We start from the raw sequence: 26,794 nt of genomic DNA, 5'->3' as shown, positions 1-26,794 counted from the left end.
ACTACACAATTGTCTAAAGAGTTATGTCATCTAAAGAACTACGATGTTAAGTTATGCATTAAAAAGGGGATGATTAGGCTTATATAAAAGCTAGGTATAAAGTTAAATGTTTACTTAATAATCTTATTTTATAAACCATATTAAATAAGGAGATAGCTTGAAACAAGAAATATTTATTGACTCAACTGGCTGTAGTCCTGGCTACTTGGGAGACTGTGGCCGTAGGATCACTTGAGCCTAGGAGTTCGAGGGTACAGTGAGCCATGATTCTGCCACCGTACTCCAGCCTGGGTGACAGAGCAAGACCCTGTCTCTTAAAACACACGCGTGCACACGCACACATGCGCGCACACACACACACACACACCCAGCAAATACAAACTAGATTTTTCCTACTCACTGGATTCAATGAGCCAATAATCTGGATTAGAATGATACTTACAACCTTTTTAGCACAAATTTTTTTTTAACATAAATTGTCTTTCATTTTTCAAATAACTGAATAAACTAAAAGCAGTTCTCATAAGAAGATGTCTGCAGATGCTACCACACCCAACTAATTATTTTTTATAGAGACGGAGTCTTGCTCTCTTGCCCTGGCTGGTCTCCAACTCCTGGCCTCAATTAGTCCTCCTGCCTCAGCCTCCCAAAGTGTTGGGATTACAGGCGTGAGCTATTGCACCTGGACCACAGATGTTAGAAGAATGAATGAGCATAATTTTTAAATGAAAACCCAGCACTGATCATTACAAGATTTTGTGATGGTAAATATCAGTATGTAATTTGTAACAAAGTAAAGGATGTGAAAATGTAGAATATTCTGGAAAGGTAGTTTGAGACTAGACTATAATAGGGCCTTGAGTGTCATGATAATGCATACAGGCAGTATGCTGTAATGAACTCAAGTATATAAGTGTGACATTTTAGCAAGATCCATATGGCTTGGCACAAATGGAGAAGAACCTGTCACCGATCCGTCTGTCTTTTTATGAGGTTTTTTTCCTATGTGAACTTCAGAAGCATGGTTTTTGTTGTTTTTTTGTTTTTTTGTTTTTTTGTTTTTTTGAATCTCGCTGTGTTGCCCAAGCTGGAATGCAGTGGCATGATCTCAGCTCACTGCAACCTCTGCCTCCTGGGTTCAAGCAATTCTGCCTCAGCCTCCCGAGTAGCTGGGATTACAGGTGCCCTCCACCACGGCCAGCTAATTTTTGTATTTTTAGTAGAGACGGGGTTTCACCATTGTAGCCAGGCTGGTCTTGAACTCCTGACCTCGTAATCCACCTGCCTTGGCCTCTGAACGTGCTGGGATTACAGGCGTGAACCACCGCGCCTGGCTGTATAGCTTTATTCTTAATAGCCAAAAGCTAGAAGCAACCCAAATTGTTTTCCAATAGAATAGAGAAATAAATTGGATATATTCATAAATGGATGCTGCACAATAATAATGAAAATGAGGCAGTGGCTCATGTCTCTAATCCCAGCACTTTGGGAGGCTGAGGCACGTGGATCATTTGAGGCCAGGAGTTCAAGACCAGCCTGGCCAACATGGCGAAACCTCATTTCTACTGAAAGTAGAAAAAATTAGCTTGGTGCAATGGCACACGCCTGTAACCCCAGCTACTCGGGAGGCTGAGGCACAAGAATCATTTGAAACTGGGAGGTGGAAGTTGCGGTGAGCCAAGATTGTGCCACTGTACTCCAGCCTGGGTGACAAAGCAAGACTTTGTCTCAAAGAAAAAAAGAAAAATATTTAAAAAGAAAATGAATAAGATACTTCTATATACAGCCATATAGATGAATCTCATGAATAATGTTGACCAAAGAAGAAGAGCATAAGAGCATACTCTGTTACTACTTTTATACAAATACAAAACAGGCAAAACCCATCTGTAAGTTAAGTTAGGATGAAGGTAGAGTAGGAGTAGTGAGCAATTTTAGGAGGCATAGGAGGGGGTTCTGGGGTACTGATAATATATTTCTTCATCTGGGTGTGATCACTTTGTGAGCATTCATTGGGCTGTACATTTATATATGAGACACACGGAATAGCTTGGAAAGAGAGAAACTGAAATCAGTGCCAACCCAAAGTCTTTGATGCCTGTGGGGAAATGTGATAGTGGGTAGAAAGGTGGGAACATAGGCTGGGCACCATGGCTCCTGCCTGTAATCCCAGCACTTTGGGAGGCCGAGGCGGGCCGATCACCTGAGGTCGGGAGTTCTAAGGCCAGCCTAACCAACATGGAGAAACCCCGTCTCTACTAAAAATACAAAATTAGCCAGGCATGGTGCCGCATGCCTGTAATCCCAGCTACTAGGGAGGCTGAGGCAGGAGAATCGCTTGAACCTGGGAGGCGAGACTCCATCTCAAAAAAACAAAAAAGAAAAGAAAGGTGGGAACATTTGAAAGGGGAGTAGCCAAAGGTCATAACCACATTAAAAAAAAAAAGCAGTTTTTGTTCAGTAGTGAGAATAATGGCCTGAAAAAGCAGTGAGAAACAGGAGACACTGCTTTCTCTACTGTAAGTGCCTTTAACATGGAAGAATGAGCAACTTACATTTTTAAAGGAGAATCAGATATTAGGGCAATAGACTCCATTCACTGGGCTACTGGACTTACTATACATAAGAACGATCTGAGTAGCTTTTTGAGAAAAAGTCCTGGATCTCACCTCCGTATCCTTTTTTTTTTTGAGATGGAGTCTCACTCTGTCAACCAGACTAGAGTGCAGTGGTGTCATCTTGGCTCACTGTAACCTCTGCCTCCCAGGTTCAAGCAATTCTCCTGCCTCAGCCTCCTGAGTAGCTGGGATTACAGGTGCCTGCCACCACACCTGGCTATTCTTTTATATTTTGGTTTCACCATGTTGGCAAGGCTGGTCTCTAACTCTTGACCTCAGGTGATCTGCACACCTTGGCCTCCCAAAGTGCTGGGATAACAGGCGTGAGCCACTGCACCCAGCTTCTCACCCCAGTATTCTTATTCAGTATATCTAGGATGTAATTTTAAAAACTCCTTCAGCTGACTGACATACAACCCAATTTGGGAATTCCTTAGTAAAAGAAAAGAGGTAAAAACAGTTTTCAGCTGGGTGCGGTGGCTCACACCTGTAATCCCAGCACTTTGGGAGGCTGAGGCGGGCGGATCACTAGGTTAGGAGATCCAGACCATCCTAACACGGTGAAACCCCATCTCTACTGAAAATACAGGTGTGGTGGTGCATGCCTGTAGTCCCCACTACGGGAGGCTGAGGCAGGAGAATCGCTTGAACCCAGGAGGCGGAAGTTGCCGTGAGCGGAGATCAGGCCACTGCACTCCAGCCTGGGCAACAGTGAGACTGTGTCTCAAAACAAAACAAAGAACAGTTTTCAATGTGAAGGGGAAATCGTTTTCTGTTATTTAATAGGAATTGCAGTAATACAGAGGCTGGGAAGAAAAACTGTCAGTGAGATAATAATCCTTAGAAGAGGAGGCCGAAGTGGGAGACAGTGAGAACATGAGGATGTGAAAAGCATAAATTATTAATTGGCTTGAAGCTTCTGAACAATGGAACTTTCCTCCTAAGTTATATCCTGCTGGATCTCTCTGAAATACTCATGGGTAGTCGGAACCTGACTTTTTAATATTTTATATTATCTACTTTCCTGCATGTAGCATTTTTTAAAAATGTTCTATCTCTTTAAAATATATTTAAACAGCTTTATTGAAGAAGGTCAGTTTTAAGCAACATTTCCATATCTGGAATTTGTTATGCATTATACTAGGTGCTAGAGAAAAGTCAGATGCTTTTCTTGGCTTAAAGAGCATAGTCCAATATAGGGGTATAGGCATAATATCTGCCTACAGATGTCTGTAATATGCATCAGTCATTAACATGACAGTCCAAAAACTTCAAATTGTACCCCATTATTTAATCAAAGTAGAAAAAGTCTACCAAACTGTCATGACCTGTACATTTTACTGTCCAGAGACTTGGAGGAGATTTCTATTTTGGTGTCTAATTCTTTGTAATCTGTTATACTATGGGAATTTGTCTTCTTTTATCTAAAACCAGGTGGTCATGGGATATAATCTCCTTCTCCTCACCCTTACCTCTCATCCCCCCAATTGTGCACATCGTACACATTGTCATCTGTTTTTTTCTAGGGCTCAGGATGGGGTTGAGGCTTGCTTCTGAATTCTAAGTACTAATGAGGCAACCACTCAATCACTGTGCTAATGTACAACTGTCTGGTTCCTTCTTTCTGCTTCTTATCATGAACCTGAACTCCTAAGAGATAGGTCCATAGACAAGTATTCATATAATGTTAACCAGTTCATTTTTTCATTTAAGTATAGCTAAATGTGTGCATATATATATCATTTTCTACACCTCTTTTGCAGGTAGTAGCCATGGTTATGTGGGTTCCAGTAGTAGAATATCAAGAAGAACACATTTATGCTCCGCTGCTACCAGTAGTTTACTAGACATTGATCCATTAATTTTAATACATTTGTTGGACCTTAAGGACCGGAGCAGTATAGAAAATTTGTGGGGCTTACAGCCTCGCCCACCTGCTTCACTTCTGCAGCCCACAGGTAAAATAATAACAATGATAATTTCCTTTTTTTCTGTGGTTCTCTAAAAGAACTCTTGGATTTTCATTTAAGTATTTCAGCTATGTGTGGAACATGGTGTATTTCTGTGTTTTTCATTGTATACCATAAAAATGACATTTATGTCAACCAAATTAATTTTTAAATTACTGTTCAAAGGTGATTTGTGCAAAAACAAAGTAAAAATGCCTGCAAGAAGGTTTTTTATGATTTGCTACTCAGATTTTGCCTGACAGTTTGATCCATATGAAATACGGTTATCTTCTTTATGAATGGACTTTTTTTGGTCAGGCTTCATGAATTCCCTTACTTCCAAGTGGAACTATATCTAAATTGAACATAGAAAAAGGTGACTTACTCATTCTTTGATGTTCAGTAGCTTAAAAATGTATGCCAGTTGGCAGCAGTGTTTTCTGTGCAAAGGTTATTTGTTAAATAGAAATTACATTTGTGTTACTATAATAAAATGGAGATTTGTATAGTCAAATATGGGCTTTTTTAAACTCTCAGGGATAGAGTCATTTTGGACAACTAAGTCTTTGCCTTTAAAAGCTACATTTTAAAAACCATTTTTGTTGGAATGCTTTCTAAAGTATAGTCAGTATATTCAAAAATATATGCCAAATATTTTTCTACCTTCTTAAACAATAGTATTATATACATCAAATCAATGATTTAGAACTCTGATTTTGATGCAGTTTTAAGGCAAGATAACTCATTTTTCAATCCAAGTCCAAGGCGGAACCTCTGTGTAAATAACAGAGAAATAGAGCTCTTCTACTGGTAGGGACATGGAGCCCAGATTATTTAGGCTTCTTCTTTCCTAAGAGCCAGATATACTTCCTGAAAGTCTGGATCCTCAGCTTAAAAGACTATCTTCAGGTTATGAAACAGTTGCCTTTTATGTGTGCGCCAAGTATGCTTTATATAAAGTTTTACTTAAATGTTAAGTGTTGTTTGCAAAGGCCCAGTGAAACAGACAGGTTCTGATTCTGTAGGTAGATATGTAAGTTGGTTTAACCTTTTTGAAGGACAATTTTGTAGTAGTTTAAAAATATCTATATCCTTTAAACTTGTAATTTCACTTTGAGGAGTATATTCCAAAGAGAAAACAAGCAGATGTTTAAAAATATTCAACAATACAGTTATAGCTGAATAAATTACAGTGTAACCATGCAATGGTATATTTTATAGACAAGTAAAATCGTGTTTTTGAAAATAATCAGTATCATTGGGAAAAATGCAAACTAAATAGTAAGATTTCTGTGTAAAACTAGTTTTCTGTGTAAAAACAATACAAATGAGATGATCTGAATTTCAAACTTAGGTGATAAAATGCTGGCAATAATGAGGGCAGGGAAAATAGTAGAAAGAAAAAGCAAGTTTTGGATGTAAACATCTTGAGTTGGGCATAACAGTGTGACATCAAATTAGAAAGGACCAGTAGACAGCTAAAAATTAAGAACTGGGGCTGGGCGCAGTGGCTCACGCCTGTAATCTCAGCACTTGGGGAGGCTGAGGCGGGTGGATCACCTGAGGTCAGGAGTTCGAGACCAGCCTAGCCAACATGGTGAAACCCTGTCTCTACTAAAAATACAAAAAATTAGCCGGCCATTGTGGCAGGTGCCTGTAATCCCAGCTACCTGGGAAGCTGAGGCAGGAGAATGGCTTAAACCTGGGAGTCGGAGGTTGCAGTGAGCCGAGATCGTGCCATTGCACTCCAGCCTGGGCAACAAGAGTGAAATTCCATGAAAAAAAAAAATGAACTGGAATACAGACAGTTATTTTTCTGGAGGTGATACTGGATAATTAAAACCAAGGGTGTGAGATTGCAAAAGAGTTTTAAGAATATTTTAAAAGAAGAGAGCCAGGAACATAATCCTGATGAACATCTGTTTTTACTGAGTGTCAGGAAGATGAGCCAGATAAAGAGCTTTTAGAAAGGAGAAAAAATACTCATGGAAGCCAAATGAAAATACCTTTCAGTGAAGGGATGTTAATAAAAGCTAGTGTGCAGAAATATATGACTTTCTTTTTATTGAAAAGGCTTGCTTGGGTCATTTTTTGTTTGATTGTTTGTTTGTTTGTTTTTGAGACAGAGTCTCACTCTGTTGCCCAGGCTGGAGTGCTCTACAATTTTTTATAGAGACAGGTTTCACCATGTTGGCCAGGTTTGTCTCAAAACTCCTGAGCTCAAGTGATCCACCTGCCTCGGCCTCCCAAAGTGTGCTGGGATTATAGGCGTGAGCCACTGCACGTGGCCTGCTTGGGTTTTGATGTTTATTTTTTTCTGTGTATTTATTTAACACATATTTAGTGAACATTTGTCAGATTAACTTCACGTTCTTAACCATGTAAAGGAGTACTGTAAAAGGTATCAGGTAATCTAGTTGAACCAGATTTTAAGGTACATATAGTGGTAAGTAGAACTAGAGTCATGTTGGGTCCATTCTATGAAAGGACTTGCATGCTAGCCGGAGGAATTTATTCATACTAGGCATGGAGAGCTATTGTTTTATTTTAGAAGTGGTTAGATTCAAACTGTATTTCAGAAAGCTGACAGTTCTGAGAAAATTATCAGAAATAGAAGTTCTAATAAAAAAATTTTTTTTTGTACAGGCAGGGTGTCACTATGCTCCCCAGGCTGATCTTGAACTTCTGGCCTCAAGCGATTCTCTCACCTCAGCCTCCTGAAGTGCTGGGATTACAGGCATAAGCCACTGCACCTGGCCAGAAATATGTATTTTTAATATAATGTTATATATGGCAGATTTGACAAAGTATTTGGTTTCTAGATTTTTCTTTGTCTTTTTTTTTCAATTATAAACATAATAAAAGCTCTGTAGAAAGTTTCAGAAAAGTGGAGAAGTTTAAAGAAGAAAGCACAAGGCAGTAGGGCAGCTTTTAAACTTTTAGAATTAAATGTGTAATTCGAACTTGAGTATGATGTGACTCAGATTCTAATTCTGAAGGTGTGAATAAGTTAGGATTCTTTATCTTTATTTTCATTAACGGAATTTAGTGCATGTTTTATTGTTGATACCACGTAAAGCACGCTAGCTTATTTTACACATCAAATTTGCATATATTCATGGTACAAATGATTTCATTAATATTAACGTTTATGTTAACATGACTTGTCAATTTCTCTGAAGCATCATATTCTCGAAAAGATAAAGACCAAAGGAAGCAACAGGCAATGTGGCGAGTGCCCTCTGATTTAAAGATGCTAAAAAGACTCAAAACTCAAATGGCCGAAGTTCGATGTATGAAAACTGATGTAAAGAATACACTTTCAGAAATAAAAAGCAGCAGTGCTGCTTCTGGAGACATGCAGACAAGCCTTTTTTCTGCTGACCAGGCAGCTCTGGCTGTATGTGGAACTGAAAACTCTGGCAGATTGCAGGATTTGGGAATGGAACTCCTGGCAAAGTCATCAGTTGCCAATTGTTACATACGAAACTGTAAGTAATATGTTCCTAGTGTCATTTCTCCACACGTTATTTGGGAAACTAGATGACTGGTTTTTTCAAAAGAATAATATTTAAATACCACTCTTCCAGTGAGTTAAGACTACAAATTACATGTGACTTTTTTCTTCATCCAAAATTGATTCCGTATATTTTTACTATATAATAGAACTAACATTTCTTGATTGCTTACTCTGTATTTGGCAATAAACAAGACAAAATTCTTAACATCATAGATCTTGTATTCTAGTAGTGGGAATCAGACATTAAAATGTGTAAACAAGTAAGTAAAGATCATTTCAGTGGGTAAAAGGTGCTGTGAAGGAAACAACCGAGGAGTGGGATGGGAGGAGCAGATGAGACATGTTCTATTGGGGTAGTCAGAGAAAGTCTCTGTAAGGAGGCAGCACTTGACCTGAGACCTGAAGTTTAGGAAGGTGGCAGCTATTTATAGATCTAGGGCAAGCAGTGTTCTGGGTAAACAGAACAGAAACTGCAAAGTCACTGACACAGGACTTATTTTGCGTATTTGAAGGATTGAAGGAAAACCAGTATGGCAAAGAAAGCAGAGAGAGGAGACTAGCAGGAGACGAAGTCAGAGAGAGGTAGGCAGAATTTAGATCAGGGAGAGTCTTGCAAAACCTCAAAAAGGAGTTCGAGTTTTATTATGATGTAGGGAGGAAGCCTTTAGAGAATGAAAATAGGGGGTGTTTATAATCTGGTTTACACTTTACAAAGATGACTTTGCTTGTTGTGTGGAGAAGGGTCTGAAAAGGGTTGAGGACAGGAATTGTGAGACCAGTAACAGCCTATTACATTATCTTGTGTGAAATATGATGGCATTTTCTGGAGTTACTATAATGGATAGAGGGGCTTGTTCACAGGCTAGCAGCCTTTCTTGACTGAGGTTCCCATCTTTCTTAGTTCTCTTAAGGATGTGCTATTCTATTCTAGATGCATAGGAGGGAAGTTAATCCAGTCTTAGATCAGCAGGGCTGAGTTCTTTCTCAGAACCATAGTTGAAAAAGCCTAAATGGAGTTTTAGGAAAGCTCTATTTAGAAAGAAACTAAGAATTATGATTAAGTTTTGGCCTAAGCAACTTAATAGGCAGTGGTATCATTTATTGAGAAGCAAATCAGATAAGAAGCAGGTTATGGGGCTTGGGAGGAGGTAAGGGCAGAAAGTTGGGTATTCTTTTTTAAACATGTTTAATTTGAGACACCTGCTAGATATCCTAGTAAAATGTCATAGACACGTGAATGGTACACAAGTTTGAAACTCAGAGAGAGGTCAATGCTGGATATAAACAGTTGGGAGTCAATAGTATTTTATATTATTTAAATCCAGAAGACTGAATAGGGTCAAGTTTGGAGGGAGTTTCAATGGAGAAGCAAAATTTTTGACTCTGTGGCACTTAAACATTTAAAGGTCTGATAAATAGGAGAGGCCAGCAAAGGAAACTGAAAGAGCAATCAATAAGGTAGGAGAAAAACTGGAAGGGATAATATCTCAAAAATCAAAAATAATGCATCTCAAGAAGTAGAGTGGTTACCCCTGTGTTAAGTATCACTGAGAAGTGTCAAGGCAAGAGGCCAAGTGGCCTATTTAAGAACTATTCCCATGGAGTAGTGTAGCAGAAGAGTGAATGAGGTCAGGGACGAGAGCACAAATGCACAACTTCTTTAAAAGAAGTTTCACAATGAAGTGGGTAGAAGCTGGAGGAGGTGCGGGGTCAATAGTTTCTTGTTGGCAGGGGTGTCCTTTTTTGTGTCCTCTCCAATGTCTTTCATCTGTGAATTAAATCCATTTTAAAATTGGGTTGGGTTGTTTATTTGTAGTTGACTTTTAGGAGTTCTGTATATATTTTAAATATTTATCTTTTATCACATATATGATTTGCAGATGTTTTCTCCCAGTGTGTGGGTTGCCTTTTCCCTCTATGGATTGTGTCATTTGACATTTAAAGTTTTTAATTTGAAGAAGCCCATTTTATGTGTTTTTCCTTTCGTTCCGTGTGCTTTTGGTGTCATAGCCAAGAAAACATTGCCTAATCCAGTGTCATGAAGCTTTCTCCTGTTTTCTTCCAAGAGTTTTAGTTCTTGCTTTTAGTCCTACTTTTAGTCTTTCATCCATTAAGAATTAAATTTTGTTTATGGTGTCAGGGAAGGGTCTGACTTGCTTGCCCATGGATATCCAGTTTTCCCAGCACTATTTGTTGAAAAGACTTTTCTTTCCTCATTGAATGGTTTTAGCACCATTGTTGAAATCATTTGACCATATAGACGAGGGTTTGTTTCTGGGTTCTCTTTGTGTGTGTTGTTTATTAAAATTGGCTGTATTAATGTTTGATAGTGATGTGAATAATCCAATAAAGATGGGTTGGTGAGGAGATAATAGCAAAATATATAGAATTCTCTTAATATAAGGAAGACAATTTAGTAGAATGAATAAAGGTTATGAATAGGCCATTAACATAAGAAATACAGATGTACAATAAAAATATGAAAAGATATTCGGCCTCACCTGCTATTCAAGGAAATGGTATATTAAACCAAATGGTATATTACAACCCAAAGTACAGCTTTTTGGGTGGACTTTCTCAAAAAGCCTTTGTTACATATTTTGCAGATACAGTTGACCCTTGAACGGCACAGGCTTGTTGTACTGTACAGGTCCACTTAATATTCGAATTTTTTTCAACCAGAGAAAGATTGAAAATACAGTATTCGGGTGATGCCAAACCTGCATATAGGAGGGCGAACTTTCGTATAGGTGGGTTCTGCAGGTCTTACGGTGGGACTTCAGTCGAGGATTTTAGTATACGCAGGGGTCCTGGAACCAACCCCCACATATACCAAGGGACAACTGTCTCTTCCCCATTGCCACCTTTTTTTCCTGCTAATCACAGAGTTTTAAAATTTTATCTTAGACAACTGTATTAATAATATTCATCCATGAATATTAATAATATAATTAACATTCATGACATGAATATTAATAATATAATTAATAATAATATTCATGGCATTAATAATATTCATGGATCTTATTTTTATTTGGAAGGCTTTTTAACTCCCAGGTTGATAAAAATAACCCTTAATTTCTTCTGGTATTTTTTGTTTTCTAACTTTTTTACATATAGGTCATTAATTCATATAAAGTTAATTTTATATGATGCTGTGTGAGGTAAATGGAATGATGTTTTTCCCCAAATGAATGAAACATGTTTTTTGAAATATGATGCAATATGAAATCCATACTTTATTATAGACCAGATTCCCAAACATGGTTCTGTTTTTGAACTCATAGAGGTCGAAACAACTGAAATTGCCAGTACTCAAGTTTTGGACATACAAAAACAGCAATTTGGTATTGTTTAACCCAGTATTTGTCGTGTCCTCTACCAGACTAACACTTTTTTTAACTACTGTAGTTTTATAGTTTGTAATACTATGATAGGATATGTTTATTCTGTTGTTGGTTTTCAAAATGTTATTGGTGGTTCTTGCACTTTTAATCCTCCTCCAAAGTATTTTGACTGGAATTGCTTTACATTTAAAGACTAGTTTAAGGGTGCTGGGCACCATGGCTCCTGCCTGTTAATCCCAGCATGTTGGGATGCTGATGGGGGAGGATGGCTTCTTGAGCCCAGGAGTTCAAGATCATATGGCAAGACCTTAATCTCTACAAAAATAAATTTTTTTGATAAGCCAGTCATGGTGGTATGTACCTGTAACCCCAGCTACTTGGGAGGCTGAGGTGGGAGGATTACTTGAGGTCAGGAATTTGAGGTGCAGTGAGCCATGATCGTGCCACTGCACTCCAATCTGGGCAACAGTCTGTCTCTCTCTTAAAAAAAGAGAGACTAATTTGGGCAATTGAGATCTTTTCAGCATCAAACATTCATGTCTAGGAATGTGGTACTTCTCTCCATTTATTCAGGTCATCTGTTATATTCATATCCTTTTTTAGAACTCTCAGTTTTTTTCATATAAGTTCTATATATGTCTTGTTAAATTCATTTCTCAATGTATTATATCTTAGGTAGCTGTTGTGAGTGGAATCTCTTTTTCTCTCATAGTATTTTCTAATTGTTACTGACATAAAAGACAAAAATATTGATTTTTATGTTTATTCTGTATTCAACCAATGTGGCAATTTTTTTTTTTTTTTTTTTTTTTTTTGGTACGGAATTTCACTCTTGTTGCCCAGCCTGGAGTGCGATGGGGCGATCTCGGCTCACTGCAACCTCCGCCTCCTGGGTTCAAGTGATTCTTCTTTGTCAGCCTCCCAAGTAGCTGGGATTAGAGGCACATGCCACCACGCCCGGCTAGTTTTTGTATTTTTAGTAGAGACGGGGTTTCATCATATTGGTCGGGCTGGTCTTGAACTCCTGACCTCAGGTGATCCACCCACCTCGGCCTCCCAAAGTGCTGGGATTACAAGCGTGAGCCACCACACCTGGCCTGGTGAATTTGTTTTATTAACAGTTTTTCAATTAGTTATCTTGATTTTCTAAGTATTTATATCATCAGCAGATAATCATAATTTGTTTATTCATTTTCTGCTTACTTTTTGTATTGCATTGTCTAGGCAGGTACCTCAACAGTTTCTTAGTAACAGTGGTAGGATTTTTATAATTTTTCAACTTTACTTAGGAATTCCTTTAGTTTTTTTCTCATTAAATTTGAGGTTTGCTATATGTTTCAATAGGTACTTTTTTGTTTTTGTGTTTCTTTTTTTTGAGACAGAGTCTTGCTCTGTCACCCAGGCTAGGGTACAGTAGTGCCATCTCGGCTTACTGCAAGCTCCGCCTCCTGGGTTCACGCTATTCTCCAGCCTCAGCCTCCCGAGTAGCTGGGACTACAGGTGCCTGCCACCACGCCTGGCTAATTTTTTTGTATTTTTTAGTAGAGACGGAGTTTCACCATGTTAGCCAGAATGGTCTTGATCTCCTGACCTCGTGATCTGCCTGTCTTGGCCTCCCAAAGATTACAGGCCTGTTTCTATCAAGTTAAAAAAGCTGTGTGCAATGGCTCACGCCTGTAATCCCAGCACTTTGGGAGGCCAAGTCGTGCAGATTACTTGAGGCCAGGAGTTCGAGACCAGCCTGGCCAACATGGAGAAACCCCATGTCTACTAAAAATACAAAAAAATTACCTGGGCATGATGGCACATGCCTGTAATCCCAGCTACTCAGGAGGCCAAGCCACGAGAATCGCTTGAACCCAGGAGGTGGAGGTTGCAGTGAGCCAAGATTGCGCCACCACACTCCAGCCTAGGTGACAAGTGAGACTGTCTCAAAAATAAATAAATAAATAAAAAAGTTAAAAGGTACATCCTTCTATTTATAGTAATAGATTCTATAGTATAGTATAGTAATATATTCAATCTTTCTCTGGTTGAAAAAAATTCGAATATTAAATGGACCTGTACAGTACAACAAGCCTGTGCCGTTCAAGGGTCACCTGTATCTGCAAAATATGTAACAAAGGCTTTTTGAGAAAGTCCACCCAAAAAGCTGTACTTTTGGTTGTAATATACCATTTGGTTTAATATACCATTTCCTTGAATAGCAGGTGAGGCCGAATATCTTTTCATATTTTTATTGTACATCTGTATTTCTTACTAAAGAAATACAGTAACTAAAGGTTACTGTAAATTTCTTACTAAAGAAATTTAGTAACTAAAGGTTACTAAACCTGTTTAGTAACAACAATACCAATAATGGCTAACATTTACTAAGTGTTAACTGTGTGCCAGACATTATTCTAACTATTCTAAGTCACATGCATTGACTCACTTAATCTTAACAAGAAGTCTAAGAGGTAAGGTAAGTCAGTTTCATTCCTAATTACAGATGAGGAAACCAAGACAGCAGGCATTGAATAATGTTGGTAGTTTCACATTGGTAATTGGCAAAGCCAAAAACTTGAACCTCAGAGCCTATGCCCTTCACCCTAATACCAAACTGCCTCTTTTCTTACTACGAGAATTTTTTCTTTTTAAACTGAAGCTGTGTAGAATTATATCAAATGATGTTTTGACATTTGTCAAAATGATTTACTATTTTGTTCCATTACTTTGTTATCATAAAGTAAATTATATTATTTTTCTAATGATGACCATTCTGGAAATACTGGAATGCATCCTATTTAGTTTGGGCCTATAATTTTTTTAAAAAAACACTGCTATATTCAGTTTGCTAATATTTTACTTAGGATCCTTGACTACATAGTCATAAGTGAAATCGATCTATTTCATTACACTATGCTTAACCCACTTTAGTTCTAATTCTATGCTTGTTTTACAGATTAAATCAGATGTTTTTGTCCTTTTCTGTGCTATAAAATTATTTTAACTATATGTTATTTGCTCCTATGCTGTATTAAACTTTATGTCTAATAAAAAGCATTCATAAAACTAGTATAGTAACTCAGAGTTAGAACTTTAACAGCCTTTTTAATTTCTGTTGGATTTGTTGGTTTCCTCATATTTTTAATTTTTTTAATTTTTAATTTTTGTGGGTACATTGTAGGTATATATATTTATAGGATATATGAGATATTTTGATACACGCTTACAATGCATAATAATCACATCAGGGTAAATGGAGTATCCATCATCTCAAGCATTTATCCTTTGTGTTAAAACAATCCAATTGTACTCTTAGTTATTTTCAGAAGTACAATAAATTATTGTAGACTGTAGTCACTGTTGTACTAACGAATACTAGATCTTATTCATTCTATCTAACTATATTTTTGTACCCATTAACCATCCCCCCAGCCACCCACTACACTCCCTAGCCTCTGGTAACCATTGCTGTATTATCTTGAGTTCAGTTGTTTTAATTTTTAGCCCCCACAAATAAGTGAGAATGTGTGAAGTTTGTCTTTCTGTGCCTGATGTATTTCACTTAACATAACGATCTCCAGTTCCACCCATGTTGTTGCAAATGACAGGATCTCATTCCTTTTTTATGGCTGAATAGTATTCCATGTGTATATGTACCACATTTTTTTTGTTTGTTTTTTGAGATGGAGTCTCACTCTGTTGCCCAGGCTGGAGTGCAGTGGTGCAATCTCGGCTCACTGCAACCTCTGTCTCCTGGATTCAAGTCATTCTCCTGCCTCAGCCTCCCAGGTAGTTGCGACTACAGGCATGTGCCACCACGCCCAGCTAATTTTTTTGTATTTTTTAGTAGAGATGGGGTTTCACCTTGTTGGTCAGGCTGGTCTCGAACTCCTGACCTCAAATGATCCACTTGAGTCAGGCTTACAAAGTGCTGAGATTACGGGCGTGAGCTACCACGCCCAACCTACATTTTCTTTATCCATTTGTCTGTGGATCTTAGGTTGCTTCCAAACCATGGTTATTGTGAATAATGCTGTAGTAAACATGGGAATGCAGATACCTCTTTGACATACTAATTTGCTTTCTTTTGGGTATATAACCAGCAGTGGGATTGCTGGATCATATGGTAGATCTATTTTTAGTTTTTCTGAGGAACCTCCAAACTGTTTTCCGTAGTGGTTTTACTAACTTACGTTCCCACCAATGGTGTATGAGAGTTGCCTTTTCTCTACATCTTCACCAGCATTTGTTATTGCCTGTGTTTTGGATAAAAGCCATTTTAACTGGGATGAGATGGTATCTTATTGTAGTTTTGATTTGCATTTCTCTGATGATCAGTGATGTTGAGCACTTTTTCATATGCCTGTTTGCTATTTGTGTGTCTTCTTTTAAGAAATATCTATTCAGATTTTTACCCATTTTTAATCAGATTATTGAATTTTTTCCTATAGAGTTGTTAGAGATCCTGGTCATTAATCTCTTGTCAGATGCAGTTTTCTCATACTTCTGCTGCTACTTAAGTCAGTTACTATAGTTTTCCAAGAAAAACTAATATTTGGGTCTTTAAATTTATTGATATACAGTCATTTATTCTATTTTCTTAAAATTTTAAAACTTCTTGTGCATATGGGGTGTTAACTTCTTTTTCACTTATTTTATTGCTTACTTGTGTTTTTTTTCTCCTTTGATTTGACCTGCTCAAGGGATTTGCTAATTTTGTTCATCTCCTCAAAGACCAAGTTCTTAGATTTATTTCATCCATTGTCTTTTACCATTTCATTATATTTCTGCTTTTGTCTTTGTTAATGCTTTTTTTTTTTTTTTTTTTTTTGAGACAGAGTCTCGCTCTGTCCACCAGGCTGGAGTGCAGTGGCACGATCTTGGCTCACTGCAACCTCTGTCTCTTGGGCTCAAGCACTTCTCCTACCTCAGCCTCCTGAGTAGCTGGGATTACAGGTGTGTGCCACCACACCGGGCTAATTTTTGTATTTTTAGTAGAGATGGGGTTTCACTATGCTGGCCAGGCTGGTCTCGAACTCCTGACCTCAGGTAATCCACCCACTTTGGCCTCCTAAAGTGCTGGGATTACTGGCATGAGCCACCGCGCCCAGACTGTTAATGCATTCTTTTTTCCTTAACCAATAATTCATTTATCCTTTTAGTGGAGAAATTGGTCATCATTTTTCGTAAGTCTAGAACATTTATCTAAGTCTAAGAACATTTTCATTAACCCTCTCCCTAGAACTCCAAACCCATTAAAAGTCGTTCCCCATCTTCCCGTTCTACTATCTTCTGGTAACCACTAATCTACTTTTTCCCTATGGATTTTTCTTCTTCTGGACTTTTTATTTTTGAGACGGAGTCTCGCCCTGTTGCCCAGACTGGAGTGTAGTGGCACAATCTCCGCTCGCTGCAAGCTCCGCTTGCCGGGTTCACGCCATTCTCCTGCCTCAGCCTCCCAAGTAGCTGGGACTACAGGTGTGCGCCACCATGCCTAGCTAACTTTTGTATTTTTAGTAGAGACGAGGTTTCACCATGTTGGCCAGGTTGGTCTCAATCTCTTGATCTCATGCTCCACCCACCTCAGCCTTCCAAAGTGCTGGGATTACAGATGTGAGCCACTGCGCCCAGCCTGGACTTTTTATATAGACTCATACCATATGAGGTCTTCTATGTCTGGCTTATTTCACTTAACACAGCCCTTTCAAGGTTCATTCATGTTGTGGCATATATTCCTTTTTATGGCTGCATGATATTTTATTGTATGGCTGTACTACATACTGTTTATCCACTCATTAGTTGATGGATATTTGGGTTGTTTTTACTTTTTGGCTATTATCAGTAGTGCTGCTATGAACATTCATGTACAAGTTTTTGTTTGGACATATGGTTTTGTTTGAGTATATGCTTAGAAGTGGAATTAATGGGTTACATGGCAACTGTGTTTAACTTTTTGAGGAACTACCAGTGCCAGACTATTTTCCAAAGTAGCTGCATCATTTTATATTCCCAGCAGCAGTATATGAGGGTTCCAGGTTTTCCATACCATTGGCAACACTTATTGTCCCTCTTTTTTTCCTTGCCCATTGCATTGTCTTGGCATCCTTGTCAAAAATCAGTGGACCATAAATATAAGGGTTTGTTTCTAGACTCTCAATTCTGTTTTGATGATATATATGTGTATATGGCAGTACCACATAGTCTTGATTACTTAGTTATAGTAACTTTCGAAATCAGAAGTGAGTGTTCCATTTAAGATTGTTTTGGGTATTGTGGGTCTCTTACATTTTCAAATGGATTTTAGGATTAGCTTGTCAATTTCTGCAAAAAAAAACAAAAACAAAAACACATCTACTATTTTTTTAGAAATTGTGTTGAATCTGTAGATCAATTTTAAGAATATTGCTTTGTTAACAGTATTAAGTATTCCAATCAGTGATGAACACAGGATGTCTTTGCTGTTGTCTCTATTTTCTTTCAAGAATGTGTGGTAGTTTTCAGTGGACAAGTCTCACATTTCTTTTGTTAAATAAATTCCTAAGTATTTTAATTGTATTTTATGCTATTAAAAATGAAATTGTTTTCTTAACTTCATTCTCACATTGTCTGCTAGTGCAGAGAAATACAATAAGTTATTTTGTCTTATATCCTGCAACCGTGCTAAACCTGTTTATTACCTATTAATGAATTTATTTTTATTTTTATTCTTTTTTACAATTTTATTTTTATTCTTTTTTTAAAATGTATTTTTAAAAGAGATTTATTTAACTCACAGTTCTGCAGGCTGAATTCAAGGGCAGGGCCCTGCCTTCTGGCAATAGCATTCTTGCTTCCTTATTTTTATTGTCTTCCTAGCTTTTGAATCTATGCATATTAGGTCATATAGTCCCTTTTTTCCCTAATTAATTCATTTTAAGGCCGTACATTTTCTTTTCACTACTGGTTTGGCCACAGACATTTTGATTTCAAGTACCATAATTGTAATTTGTTCCTAACTCAGCATTGATTTTTCTTTTTAATCCAATAATACTTTATAATTTCCAAATGTTTGACGGGTTATATATTTGTTAATAGTTTAACTGCATTGAAATTTGTATGATTTTTCTTAAGAGCTCACAGATAATCTTTTAAGTTAAGATTTTACGGGCGGTGTGCGGTGGCCCATGCCTGTAATTCCAGCACTTTGGGAGGCCGCGGCAGGTGGATCACCTGAGTTAAGGTGTTCGAGACCCAGCCTGGCAAACATGACAAAACCCCGTCTCTACTAAAAATACAAAAATTAGCTGGGCATGGTGGCGAGTGCCTGTAATCTGAGCTACTCGGGAGGCTGAGGCAGGAGAATTGCTTGAACCCAGGAGGTGGAGGTTGTAGTGAGCCAAGATCGCTCCATTGCACTCCAGCCTGGGCAACAAGAGCAAGACTCCATCTGGGGGAAAAAAAAAAAAAAAGATTCTGCTCTACAAGCAACAAGATGGGAATGTTTTATGACAAAAGTCTAAACCAGTTGGGGCTACAGAATGTTGTTTATTTTTAGACAGTAGAGAGAACAGCTTCCATGCAAGGTAAGATTAAAACTTTTTCTGACAGACTAAATAGTGAGTTTTGTGCTGTTGTAGCCTATTCAGAGGTGTTCTTAAATGTCTTTGCAGCCACAAATAAGAAGAGTAATTCGCCCAAGCCAGGTCGATCCAGTGTAGCAGGTAGTCTATCACTTCGAAGAGCAGTGGACCCTGGAGAAAATAGTCGTTCAAAGGGAGACTGTCAGACTCTGTCTGAAGGTAAATTTGAGGGATTCAGAATGTACTTTTAGTGGGGTAGATATTTATTACCTGAAATTGATGTTATCGTGGAGCTTTAGATCTTGAAGGGTACCAAAAATGCTAAAGTTGGATTTGAAAGTTTCTTTTTTTGAAGCAGGGTCTCACTTTGTCACCCAGGCTGGAGTGCAGTGGTGCGATCTTGGCTCACCGTGGCCTCGACCGGTGGTTTAAGAGATCCTCCTGCCTCAGCCCCACCAAGTAGCTGGGACTACAGGTGTGCACCACTACGCCTAGCTAATTTTTGTATTTTTTGTAGAGACAGGTTGCCCAGGCTGGTCTTAAACTCCTGAGCTCAAGCAATCCGCCTGCCTCAACCTCCCAAAGTGCTAGGATTACAGGAATGAGCCCCACCACACCTGGCTGGAAAGTTTCTTGATCTCACAACAGAACAGACCCTTAACAAAATGCAGCCATTAGACTATGTATTCTAAACACCTTAATTTTATTTATTCTTTATTTTTGTTGTTTTCCTGAGACAGAGTCTTGCTCTGTTTTCCAGGCTAGGGATGCAGTGGTGCAATCATAGCTCACTGTAGCCTTGACCTCCCAGACAAAAGTGATCCTTCCACCTCAGCCTCCCAAGTAGCTGGGACCACAGACCCAGACACGTGCAGCCATACCTGGCTTTTTTTTTTTTTTTTTTTTTTTTTTTTGCCAAGACAGGGTTTTGCTACATTGTCCAGGCTGCTCTTGAACTTTTGGGCTCAAACAATCTTCCTGTCTCAGCCTCCCAAAGTATAAAATTACAGGTGTGAGCCACAACACTTGGCCTGGACTCCTTAATTTTAAATGCTTGGCATAAAAAACAAGGGATATGTTTCAAAATTATTTTTGAAGTTTTTTTTTTTTTTTTTGAGATGGAGTTTTTTGCTCTTGTTGCCCAGGCTGGAGTGCAATGGTGCGATCTCGGCTCACCGCAACCTCCGTCCGCCGTGTTCAAGTGATTCTCCTGCCTCAGTCTCCCGAGTAACTGGGACTACAAGTGCACGCCACCACGCCTGGCTAATTTTTGTATTTGTAGTAGAGATGGGGTTTCGCCACATTGGCCAGGCTGGTCTTGAATTCCTGACCTCAGGTGATCCATCCGCCTTAGCCTCCCAGAGTGCCAGGATTACAGGCATGAGCCACCACGCCTGGCCTATTTTTGAAGTTTTTATGTAGTTTTAAAATGATATATATAGTGAGATTTTCTAATGTAACTGAGAGAGACCTTTCATGTTTATTTGCCTTTTTTCTGATTATCCCTCCTTTTATTTTATTTTATTTTATTTTTTGGAGACAGAGTCTTGCTCTGTTGTCCAGGCTGGAGTGTAGCACAATCTCAGCTCACTGCAACCTCCGCCTCCCAGGTTCAAGTGATCCTTGTGTTTCAACCTCCCAAGTAGCTGGGATTACAGGTGCACACCACCATGCCCAGCTAATTTTTGTATTCCGTCTTCCTTTTTTTGAAGGCTCCCCAGGAAGCTCTCAGTCTGGGAGCAGGCACAGTTCTCCCCGAGCCTTGATACATGGCAGTATCGGTGATATTCTGCCAAAAACTGAAGACCGGCAGTGTAAAGCTTTGGATTCAGATGCTGTTGTGGTTGCAGTTTTCAGTGGCTTGCCTGCTGTTGAGAAAAGGAGGAAAATGGTCACCTTGGGGTAAATTAAGTTGTTTTGTATATGTAATGGTATAATAGCTAATAGCTTTGTTTGGAACTTTAAGTATGCATCATGATGAACAAATTAATTTGTACCTTGTTAATTTTTTAGTGGACAGAAAATACATTTATTGCACTAAATTTTAACTTTTTTTTTTTTTATTTTTTTTAACAGAGCCTCGCTCTGTCACCCAGGCTGGAGTGCAGTGGCGTGATCTTAGCTCTCTGCAACCTCTGCCTCCCGGGTTTAAGTGATTCTCCTGCCTCAGCCTCCCAAGTAGCTGGGATTACAGGTGCCCGCCACCACACCCTGCTAATTTTTGTATTTTTAGTAGAGACGAGGTTTTGCCATGTTGGCCAGGCTGGTCTTGAACTCCTGAGACCTCAAGTGATATGCCCACCTCAGCCTCCCAGAGTGTTGGGATTACAGGCGTGAGCCACTGCACCTGGCCTAAATTTTAACTTTTTAAAGTATCAGAGATTTTACTTTTTTTTTTTAATGGGATGAGATACTACTTTTTTTTTTTTGAGATGGAGTCTCGCTCTGTCGCCCAGGCTGGAGTGCAGTGGCATGATCTCAGCTCACTGCACGCTCCGCCTCCCAGGTTCATGCCATTCTCCTACCTCAGCCTCTCCAAGTAGCCGGGACTACAGGCGCCCACCACCATGCCCAGCTGATTTTTTTTTTTTTTTGTATTTTTAGTAGAGATGGGGTTTCACCATGGTCTCAAGAGATAGTACTTTTTTTAATGGGATGAGATCGTACCGGAAGTTTAGTTTAAATATGTTAGAGCTCATTTTCACAGTTAAAGAGCTCATTTTCACAATGATACGTAACCTTATCTGAACTCTGCCTTGTAAATTTGTATGTGTTGGCGGTAGGGGGGCGGTCAGCCTTTTTTTTTTTTTTTCAGTCTATCCTACACTTGTCAAAGATGTTAGTGTTGGGCTATATTATGTGTCACAGGCATTTATATATATTTTGTATGAAACAAAGCACTTACAGCAACTTTAACACTGCTTTTCTGCTTTTATCTCATCTTTATTCTCTCCTCTTATCGAAGTATCCTCAAAACTTATAGTTGGAATTTCCCAAAAAGATATATAGTAGTTAACACGTTTATCTCTCCCCTAGGAGACATAAACTCAAATCCCCGGCATGGCAATTAAACTTCCATCTATTCAAAAGATAGAGTGATTATGGATATTGGCTATGGATGTGGCAGATGATTAGCCATTAATATCCATCTGCTTATCTATTTTATGGATATTAAACCTATTTCTAAATTTAAACAATGAAATAGTTCTATTTTGGAGACCCTGAAAAGAATTTTACCTAAATTGGAGAAAGATTAACACCCTTTAATTTTACTTAATTTTATATAGTCAAGGTCTGGCTCATTACCAAAACTACAAGATCAGCTAGCTGATGGTTTAGCTTTCTGGTTCAAGTTTCAGTAGTAGAAAGGTGTTAAAATCACTGGAGATTATCTTGTCTTCCCTACCTACTATCTAGCCTGATGTTTTATACATTTCTTCGAATTAAAGTGCAACTAGCTCTTATATTTTATTTGCTATGGAGATATTTTTACCTGCCTTTAGTCACCACAATTAAATATACATGAACTTAGTTTTTTTTTTTCTAGAGTGTAAAATCCTGTGCAAGTGTCTGCAGCTTGATCCTCATTTTGCAGTTGATTTTATCTGCCAGCCTGGTTCATGTAGGTGCTGTCCAGCTCATGTCTTTTTTTTTCCTGCCTGATTTAAAGTAGTGTAAGCAAAAAGTTTAAATACTAATGAAAGGCTGGGCACAGTGGCACACACCTGTAATCCCAGCACTTTGGAGGCTGAGGTGGGAGGATGGCCTGAGCCCAGGAGTTTGAGAACACCCTAGGCAACATAGCAAGACCTTGCCTCTGTTTATTTTTTAAATAAAAATAAATATTAAATACTAATGATAAGTGTTTCAAAATGAAAGGAAAAAAAAAAAGTGAAAAATTTCCCATCCTTAACTCCCATGACCTAGTTTTCCAACCTCCTGCCCACACATATTCATGCTGTTCTTAATTTTTCATGTGTGCTGTGTCTTCTCAGTTTTTGTGTATATTTAAGGAACTGTGACTATGTAGCTTTTTTAATACAGAAGATGTACTTTATTTTCTCATTCAATAATATCTCTCAGGCCAGGCACGGTGGCTCACACCTGTAACCCCAGCACTTTGGGAGGCTGAGGTGGGCAGATCACTTGAGGTCAGGAGTTCGAGCCAGCCTGGCCATCATGGTGAAACACTGTCTCTACTAAAAACAAAGTACAAAAATTTCCGGGCGTGGTGCTGGACACCTGTAATCCCAGCTACTTGGGAGGCTGAGGCAGGAGAATCACTTGAACCCAGGAGGCAGCGGTTGCAGTGAGCTGAGATCACATCACTACACTCTAGCCTGGGTGACAGAGTGAGACTCTATCTCAAATAATAGCAATAATAATATATCTCAAAAGTCTTTCCCTATTAGAACATATTATTTAAAACTTCTATTTGTATTTATAAGTTAAAATTTTATTGAGCTAATTATAGGTTCACATTCAGTTGTAAGAAATAATGCAGAGAGATCCTGTGTACTTTTCTCCCCTAATGATAACATTTTGCATAACTGTAGTACAATATCACAACCAGGATACCAACATTGATGTAATCCACCATTTCATAACTTTTTTTGTGAATATTTAGTGAAAAAAAAAATGTTTTTTTTTTTGAGACAGAGTCTCACTCTGTTGCCCAGGCTGGAGTGCAGTGGTGCAACCTCGGCTCACTGCAACCTCCACGTCCCGGGTTCAAGAAATTCTCTGCCTCAGCCTCCCGAGTAGCTGGGATTACAGGCGCCCACGACCATACCCGGCTAATTTTTGTATTTTTAGTGGAAATGGGGTTTCACCATCTTGGCCAGGCTGGTCTTGAACTCCTACCTCAGGTGATCCACCCGCCTTGGCCTCCCAAAGTGCTGGGATTACAGGCATAAGCCACTGTGCCAGGACCTTAGTGAAATATTTTCAGATAAAATTTGAAATTTAGTATTAAGCACCAGAGCACGTACCCTACTTAGTTTGGTGCTCAGTTCAAAAAGAAAATATAGATTATTGTGTCACTAGTTATATAGAAATATCAAGTTGTTTTCTTCTTTGAGGGCTAATGCTAAAGGAGGTCATCTGGAAGGACTGCAGATGACTGATTTGGAAAATAATTCTGAAACTGGAGAGTTACAGCCTGTACTACCTGAAGGAGCTTCAGCTGCCCCTGAAGAAGGTAAGGAATGATAAACTTATAAGTAAGCAGGAAATGAGAATTCTGTCCCTTTTTTGGTGGTGGGTGGTGGGTGGTGGTGGTGGTGGTGGTGCTGGTGCTGCTGCTGCTGCTGCTGCTGTTGGTAGTGATAGGGATAGGGAGTGGTTGGTTTAATGGAAATGTTACTGAGATCTGCTATTCGACATGCTTGATCTGAACACAACATTCCTTGTGCCACTGAATTTGATTTGCTAAGATACCAAATACAGAGGAAGGCAAAATGGGTAAGTTACTATATAAAAGGACAGGCCTTACTAGAACAGGCATTTGTATGGGGAAAAAATCTGCATATAGTTCATCTGTTCGGTCAATAAATATGTTAAGGCACCTACATACCAGGCATCGAATTTTTGCTAGATTTATTAATACAAAGTTGAATTAGATATGTTCACAATCTAATGGGGAAGATATGCCCTAGAACAACTAATTAGAATAGTAAATGTTAAGTATTTTTTAAAGTCAGTCTTAATTAGTGTCTGTAGATTGCTTTTTTCTTCTTAAAGAAGCATTCCAAGTTTTGACCATTTTTTAAATCCTGTATGATGACTGACTTCAGCTTGTTCTCAGCTGTACTTTCTAGTGTTTCTTTTGCATGTTCATCCAAGTTCATTATTGTTTATCTAAAAGCATAGAAGACATTTTGCAATTTGGGGCAACAGAGGTGCTTAGAACAAGGCTATGTGTATTGCCCTTGCTGTGTCCTTTATAAATTGGTAGAAAAGAATGTCAACTCTCTTAATGATATTTGGCCTTGTAATTTTTTCATTTCTTAGTGAAACTCCACCACCTTCCACCTCTGCACTCATTTGAATTTCAATGATTGATGAATTGTAGCTCAAAGCATACATACAGGTGCCAGCATCTACTCAGCTGCCCTAAGAAGAGGGTGTGTAGGTGGTGGCATTTTCAGGTTTCTCAGTTAAAGAACACTAAACATTTTGGTTTTCTTAATTGGTGCTTCTGTAATGGGCAGCATTATTTCAGTAGAAGAGATTAAATAGAAAAGATTTTTGTAAATGATGTGTTTATTGTTAAAACATCAAGAAAGAAATATTATGATTGAAGATCTTTATAGAATGGGCCTGTGGCGAATACTTTCTTTTTCTGTTTTTTTTTTTTTTTTTTTTTTTTCCCGAGACGGAGTCTAGCTCTGTTGCCCAGGCTGGAGTGCAGTGGCACAGTCTTGGCTCACTGCAGCCTCCAACTCCCGGGTTCAAGCAATTCTCCTGCCTCAGCCTCTGCATAGCTGGGATTACAGGCGCTTGCCAACACATCTGGCTAATTTTTGTATTTTTAGTAAGAGACGGGATTTCACTGTGTTGGCCAGGCTGGTCTTGAACTCCTGACCTCGTGAACCACTCGCCTCAGCCTCCCAAAGTGCTAGGATTACAGGCGTGAGCCACCAAGGCCGGCCGGGGAATAGTTACTTTCTATGTGTCTCCATACATACTGGATTGTAGTAGCTTAAATTACTACAGAATATGCTGGAATTACAAGCTCATTTTTCTTCCACCAAGCGCAGTGGCTCATGCCTGTAATCCCAGTACTTTGGGAGGCTGAGGCAGGCGGATCACTTGAAGTCAGGAGTTCGAGACCAGCCTGGCAAACATAGTGACACCTCATCTCTACTAAATATAGAAAAATTAGCCAGATGTGGTAGCAGACACCTGTAATCCCAGCTACTTGGGAGGCTGAGGCAGGAGAATTGCTTGAACCGGGAGGCAGAGGTTGCAGTGAGCTGAGATCATGCCACTGCACTCCAGCCTGGACGACAGAGTGAGACTCTATCTCAAATGACAGTAATAACAAGCTCATTTTTTTCATGCAACATTTATGAAATGCTTCTAATTTACCGGATGTTGCATTTGATGCCAGTGATAAAATTCCTGAACTTACTATCTAGTTCAGACTTTCTCCACCTTCGCACCATTGCCATTTAGGCCACATAATTCTTTATTTTACAGGGACTGTTCTCTGCACTGTGGAATGTTTAGCAGCATCCTCAGCTGTTAACCACTAGATACCAGTAGTGTTTCCCTCCGGTTACAACAACCAAAAATGTCTCTAGTCATTGCCAGATGTTTCCTGGGAGGCAAAATCATCCCCAGTCAAGAACCAATAGTTGAACTAAATAATTCTCAACCAGAGGTGACCACTCCTTGAGAATCACTTGCCAGAGTGGGCCACAGTTATTAATAGAAATAAGTTGTAGCTCTCAGGTATGCTAGGTATGTGTGGTGGTATTGGTAGGAGGGCGGCAAGGAGAGCAGTTGAAAACCAATTGTTAGGTGTCAGGGGAGACTAATAGCCAGTTGTAATATAGGACGATGAGTGCTGTGATAAGGTTTATAGGCAGCTCAAAAATGAGATATGTAATAAAAATAATAGTAATACTAAGTTCTTACTGTGTTAAAGACTTTACCAGTATTCTGTTATTCTCAGAATAACTCTACATGGTAGTTGCTTTTGTTAACCTAGTTTTACAGGTGAGTAAGCTGAGGCCTGGAGATGTAATTTACCTTACCCAAAGTCACAGGGTTAGAAATTGGAAGGCCAGGGCCGGGTGCAGTGGCT

At 38.9% G+C, this 26,794-nt stretch overlaps 1 protein-coding gene across 22 annotated transcripts in view; it reads left to right on the top strand.

Moving 5' to 3' along the window:
* Window positions 1-26,794, top strand: part of TRIM37 (tripartite motif containing 37) — a 123,453-nt gene that overhangs the window by 69,620 nt on the left and 27,039 nt on the right. For 19 of the 22 annotated variants that reach the window (XM_055101634.2, XM_055101629.2, XM_055101623.2 and 16 more), the window contains 5 exons: window positions 4,382-4,576; window positions 7,750-8,058; window positions 19,072-19,200; window positions 20,694-20,883; window positions 24,063-24,181. In XM_055101634.2, the coding sequence (XP_054957609.1) occupies window positions 4,382-4,576; window positions 7,750-8,058; window positions 19,072-19,200; window positions 20,694-20,883; window positions 24,063-24,181 (942 nt within the window). The remainder of the gene's footprint in view (window positions 1-4,381; window positions 4,577-7,749; window positions 8,059-19,071; window positions 19,201-20,693; window positions 20,884-24,062; window positions 24,182-26,794) is intronic. The other 3 variants (XM_055101636.2, XM_055101633.2, XM_055101638.2) reach the window with 1 other exon arrangement.

This window comes from Pan paniscus, chromosome 19, assembly GCF_029289425.2.
Source record: "Pan paniscus chromosome 19, NHGRI_mPanPan1-v2.0_pri, whole genome shotgun sequence".
Classification (NCBI taxonomy): Eukaryota; Metazoa; Chordata; class Mammalia; order Primates; family Hominidae; genus Pan; species Pan paniscus.
This window is presented reverse-complemented; position numbering and strand designations above follow the sequence as displayed.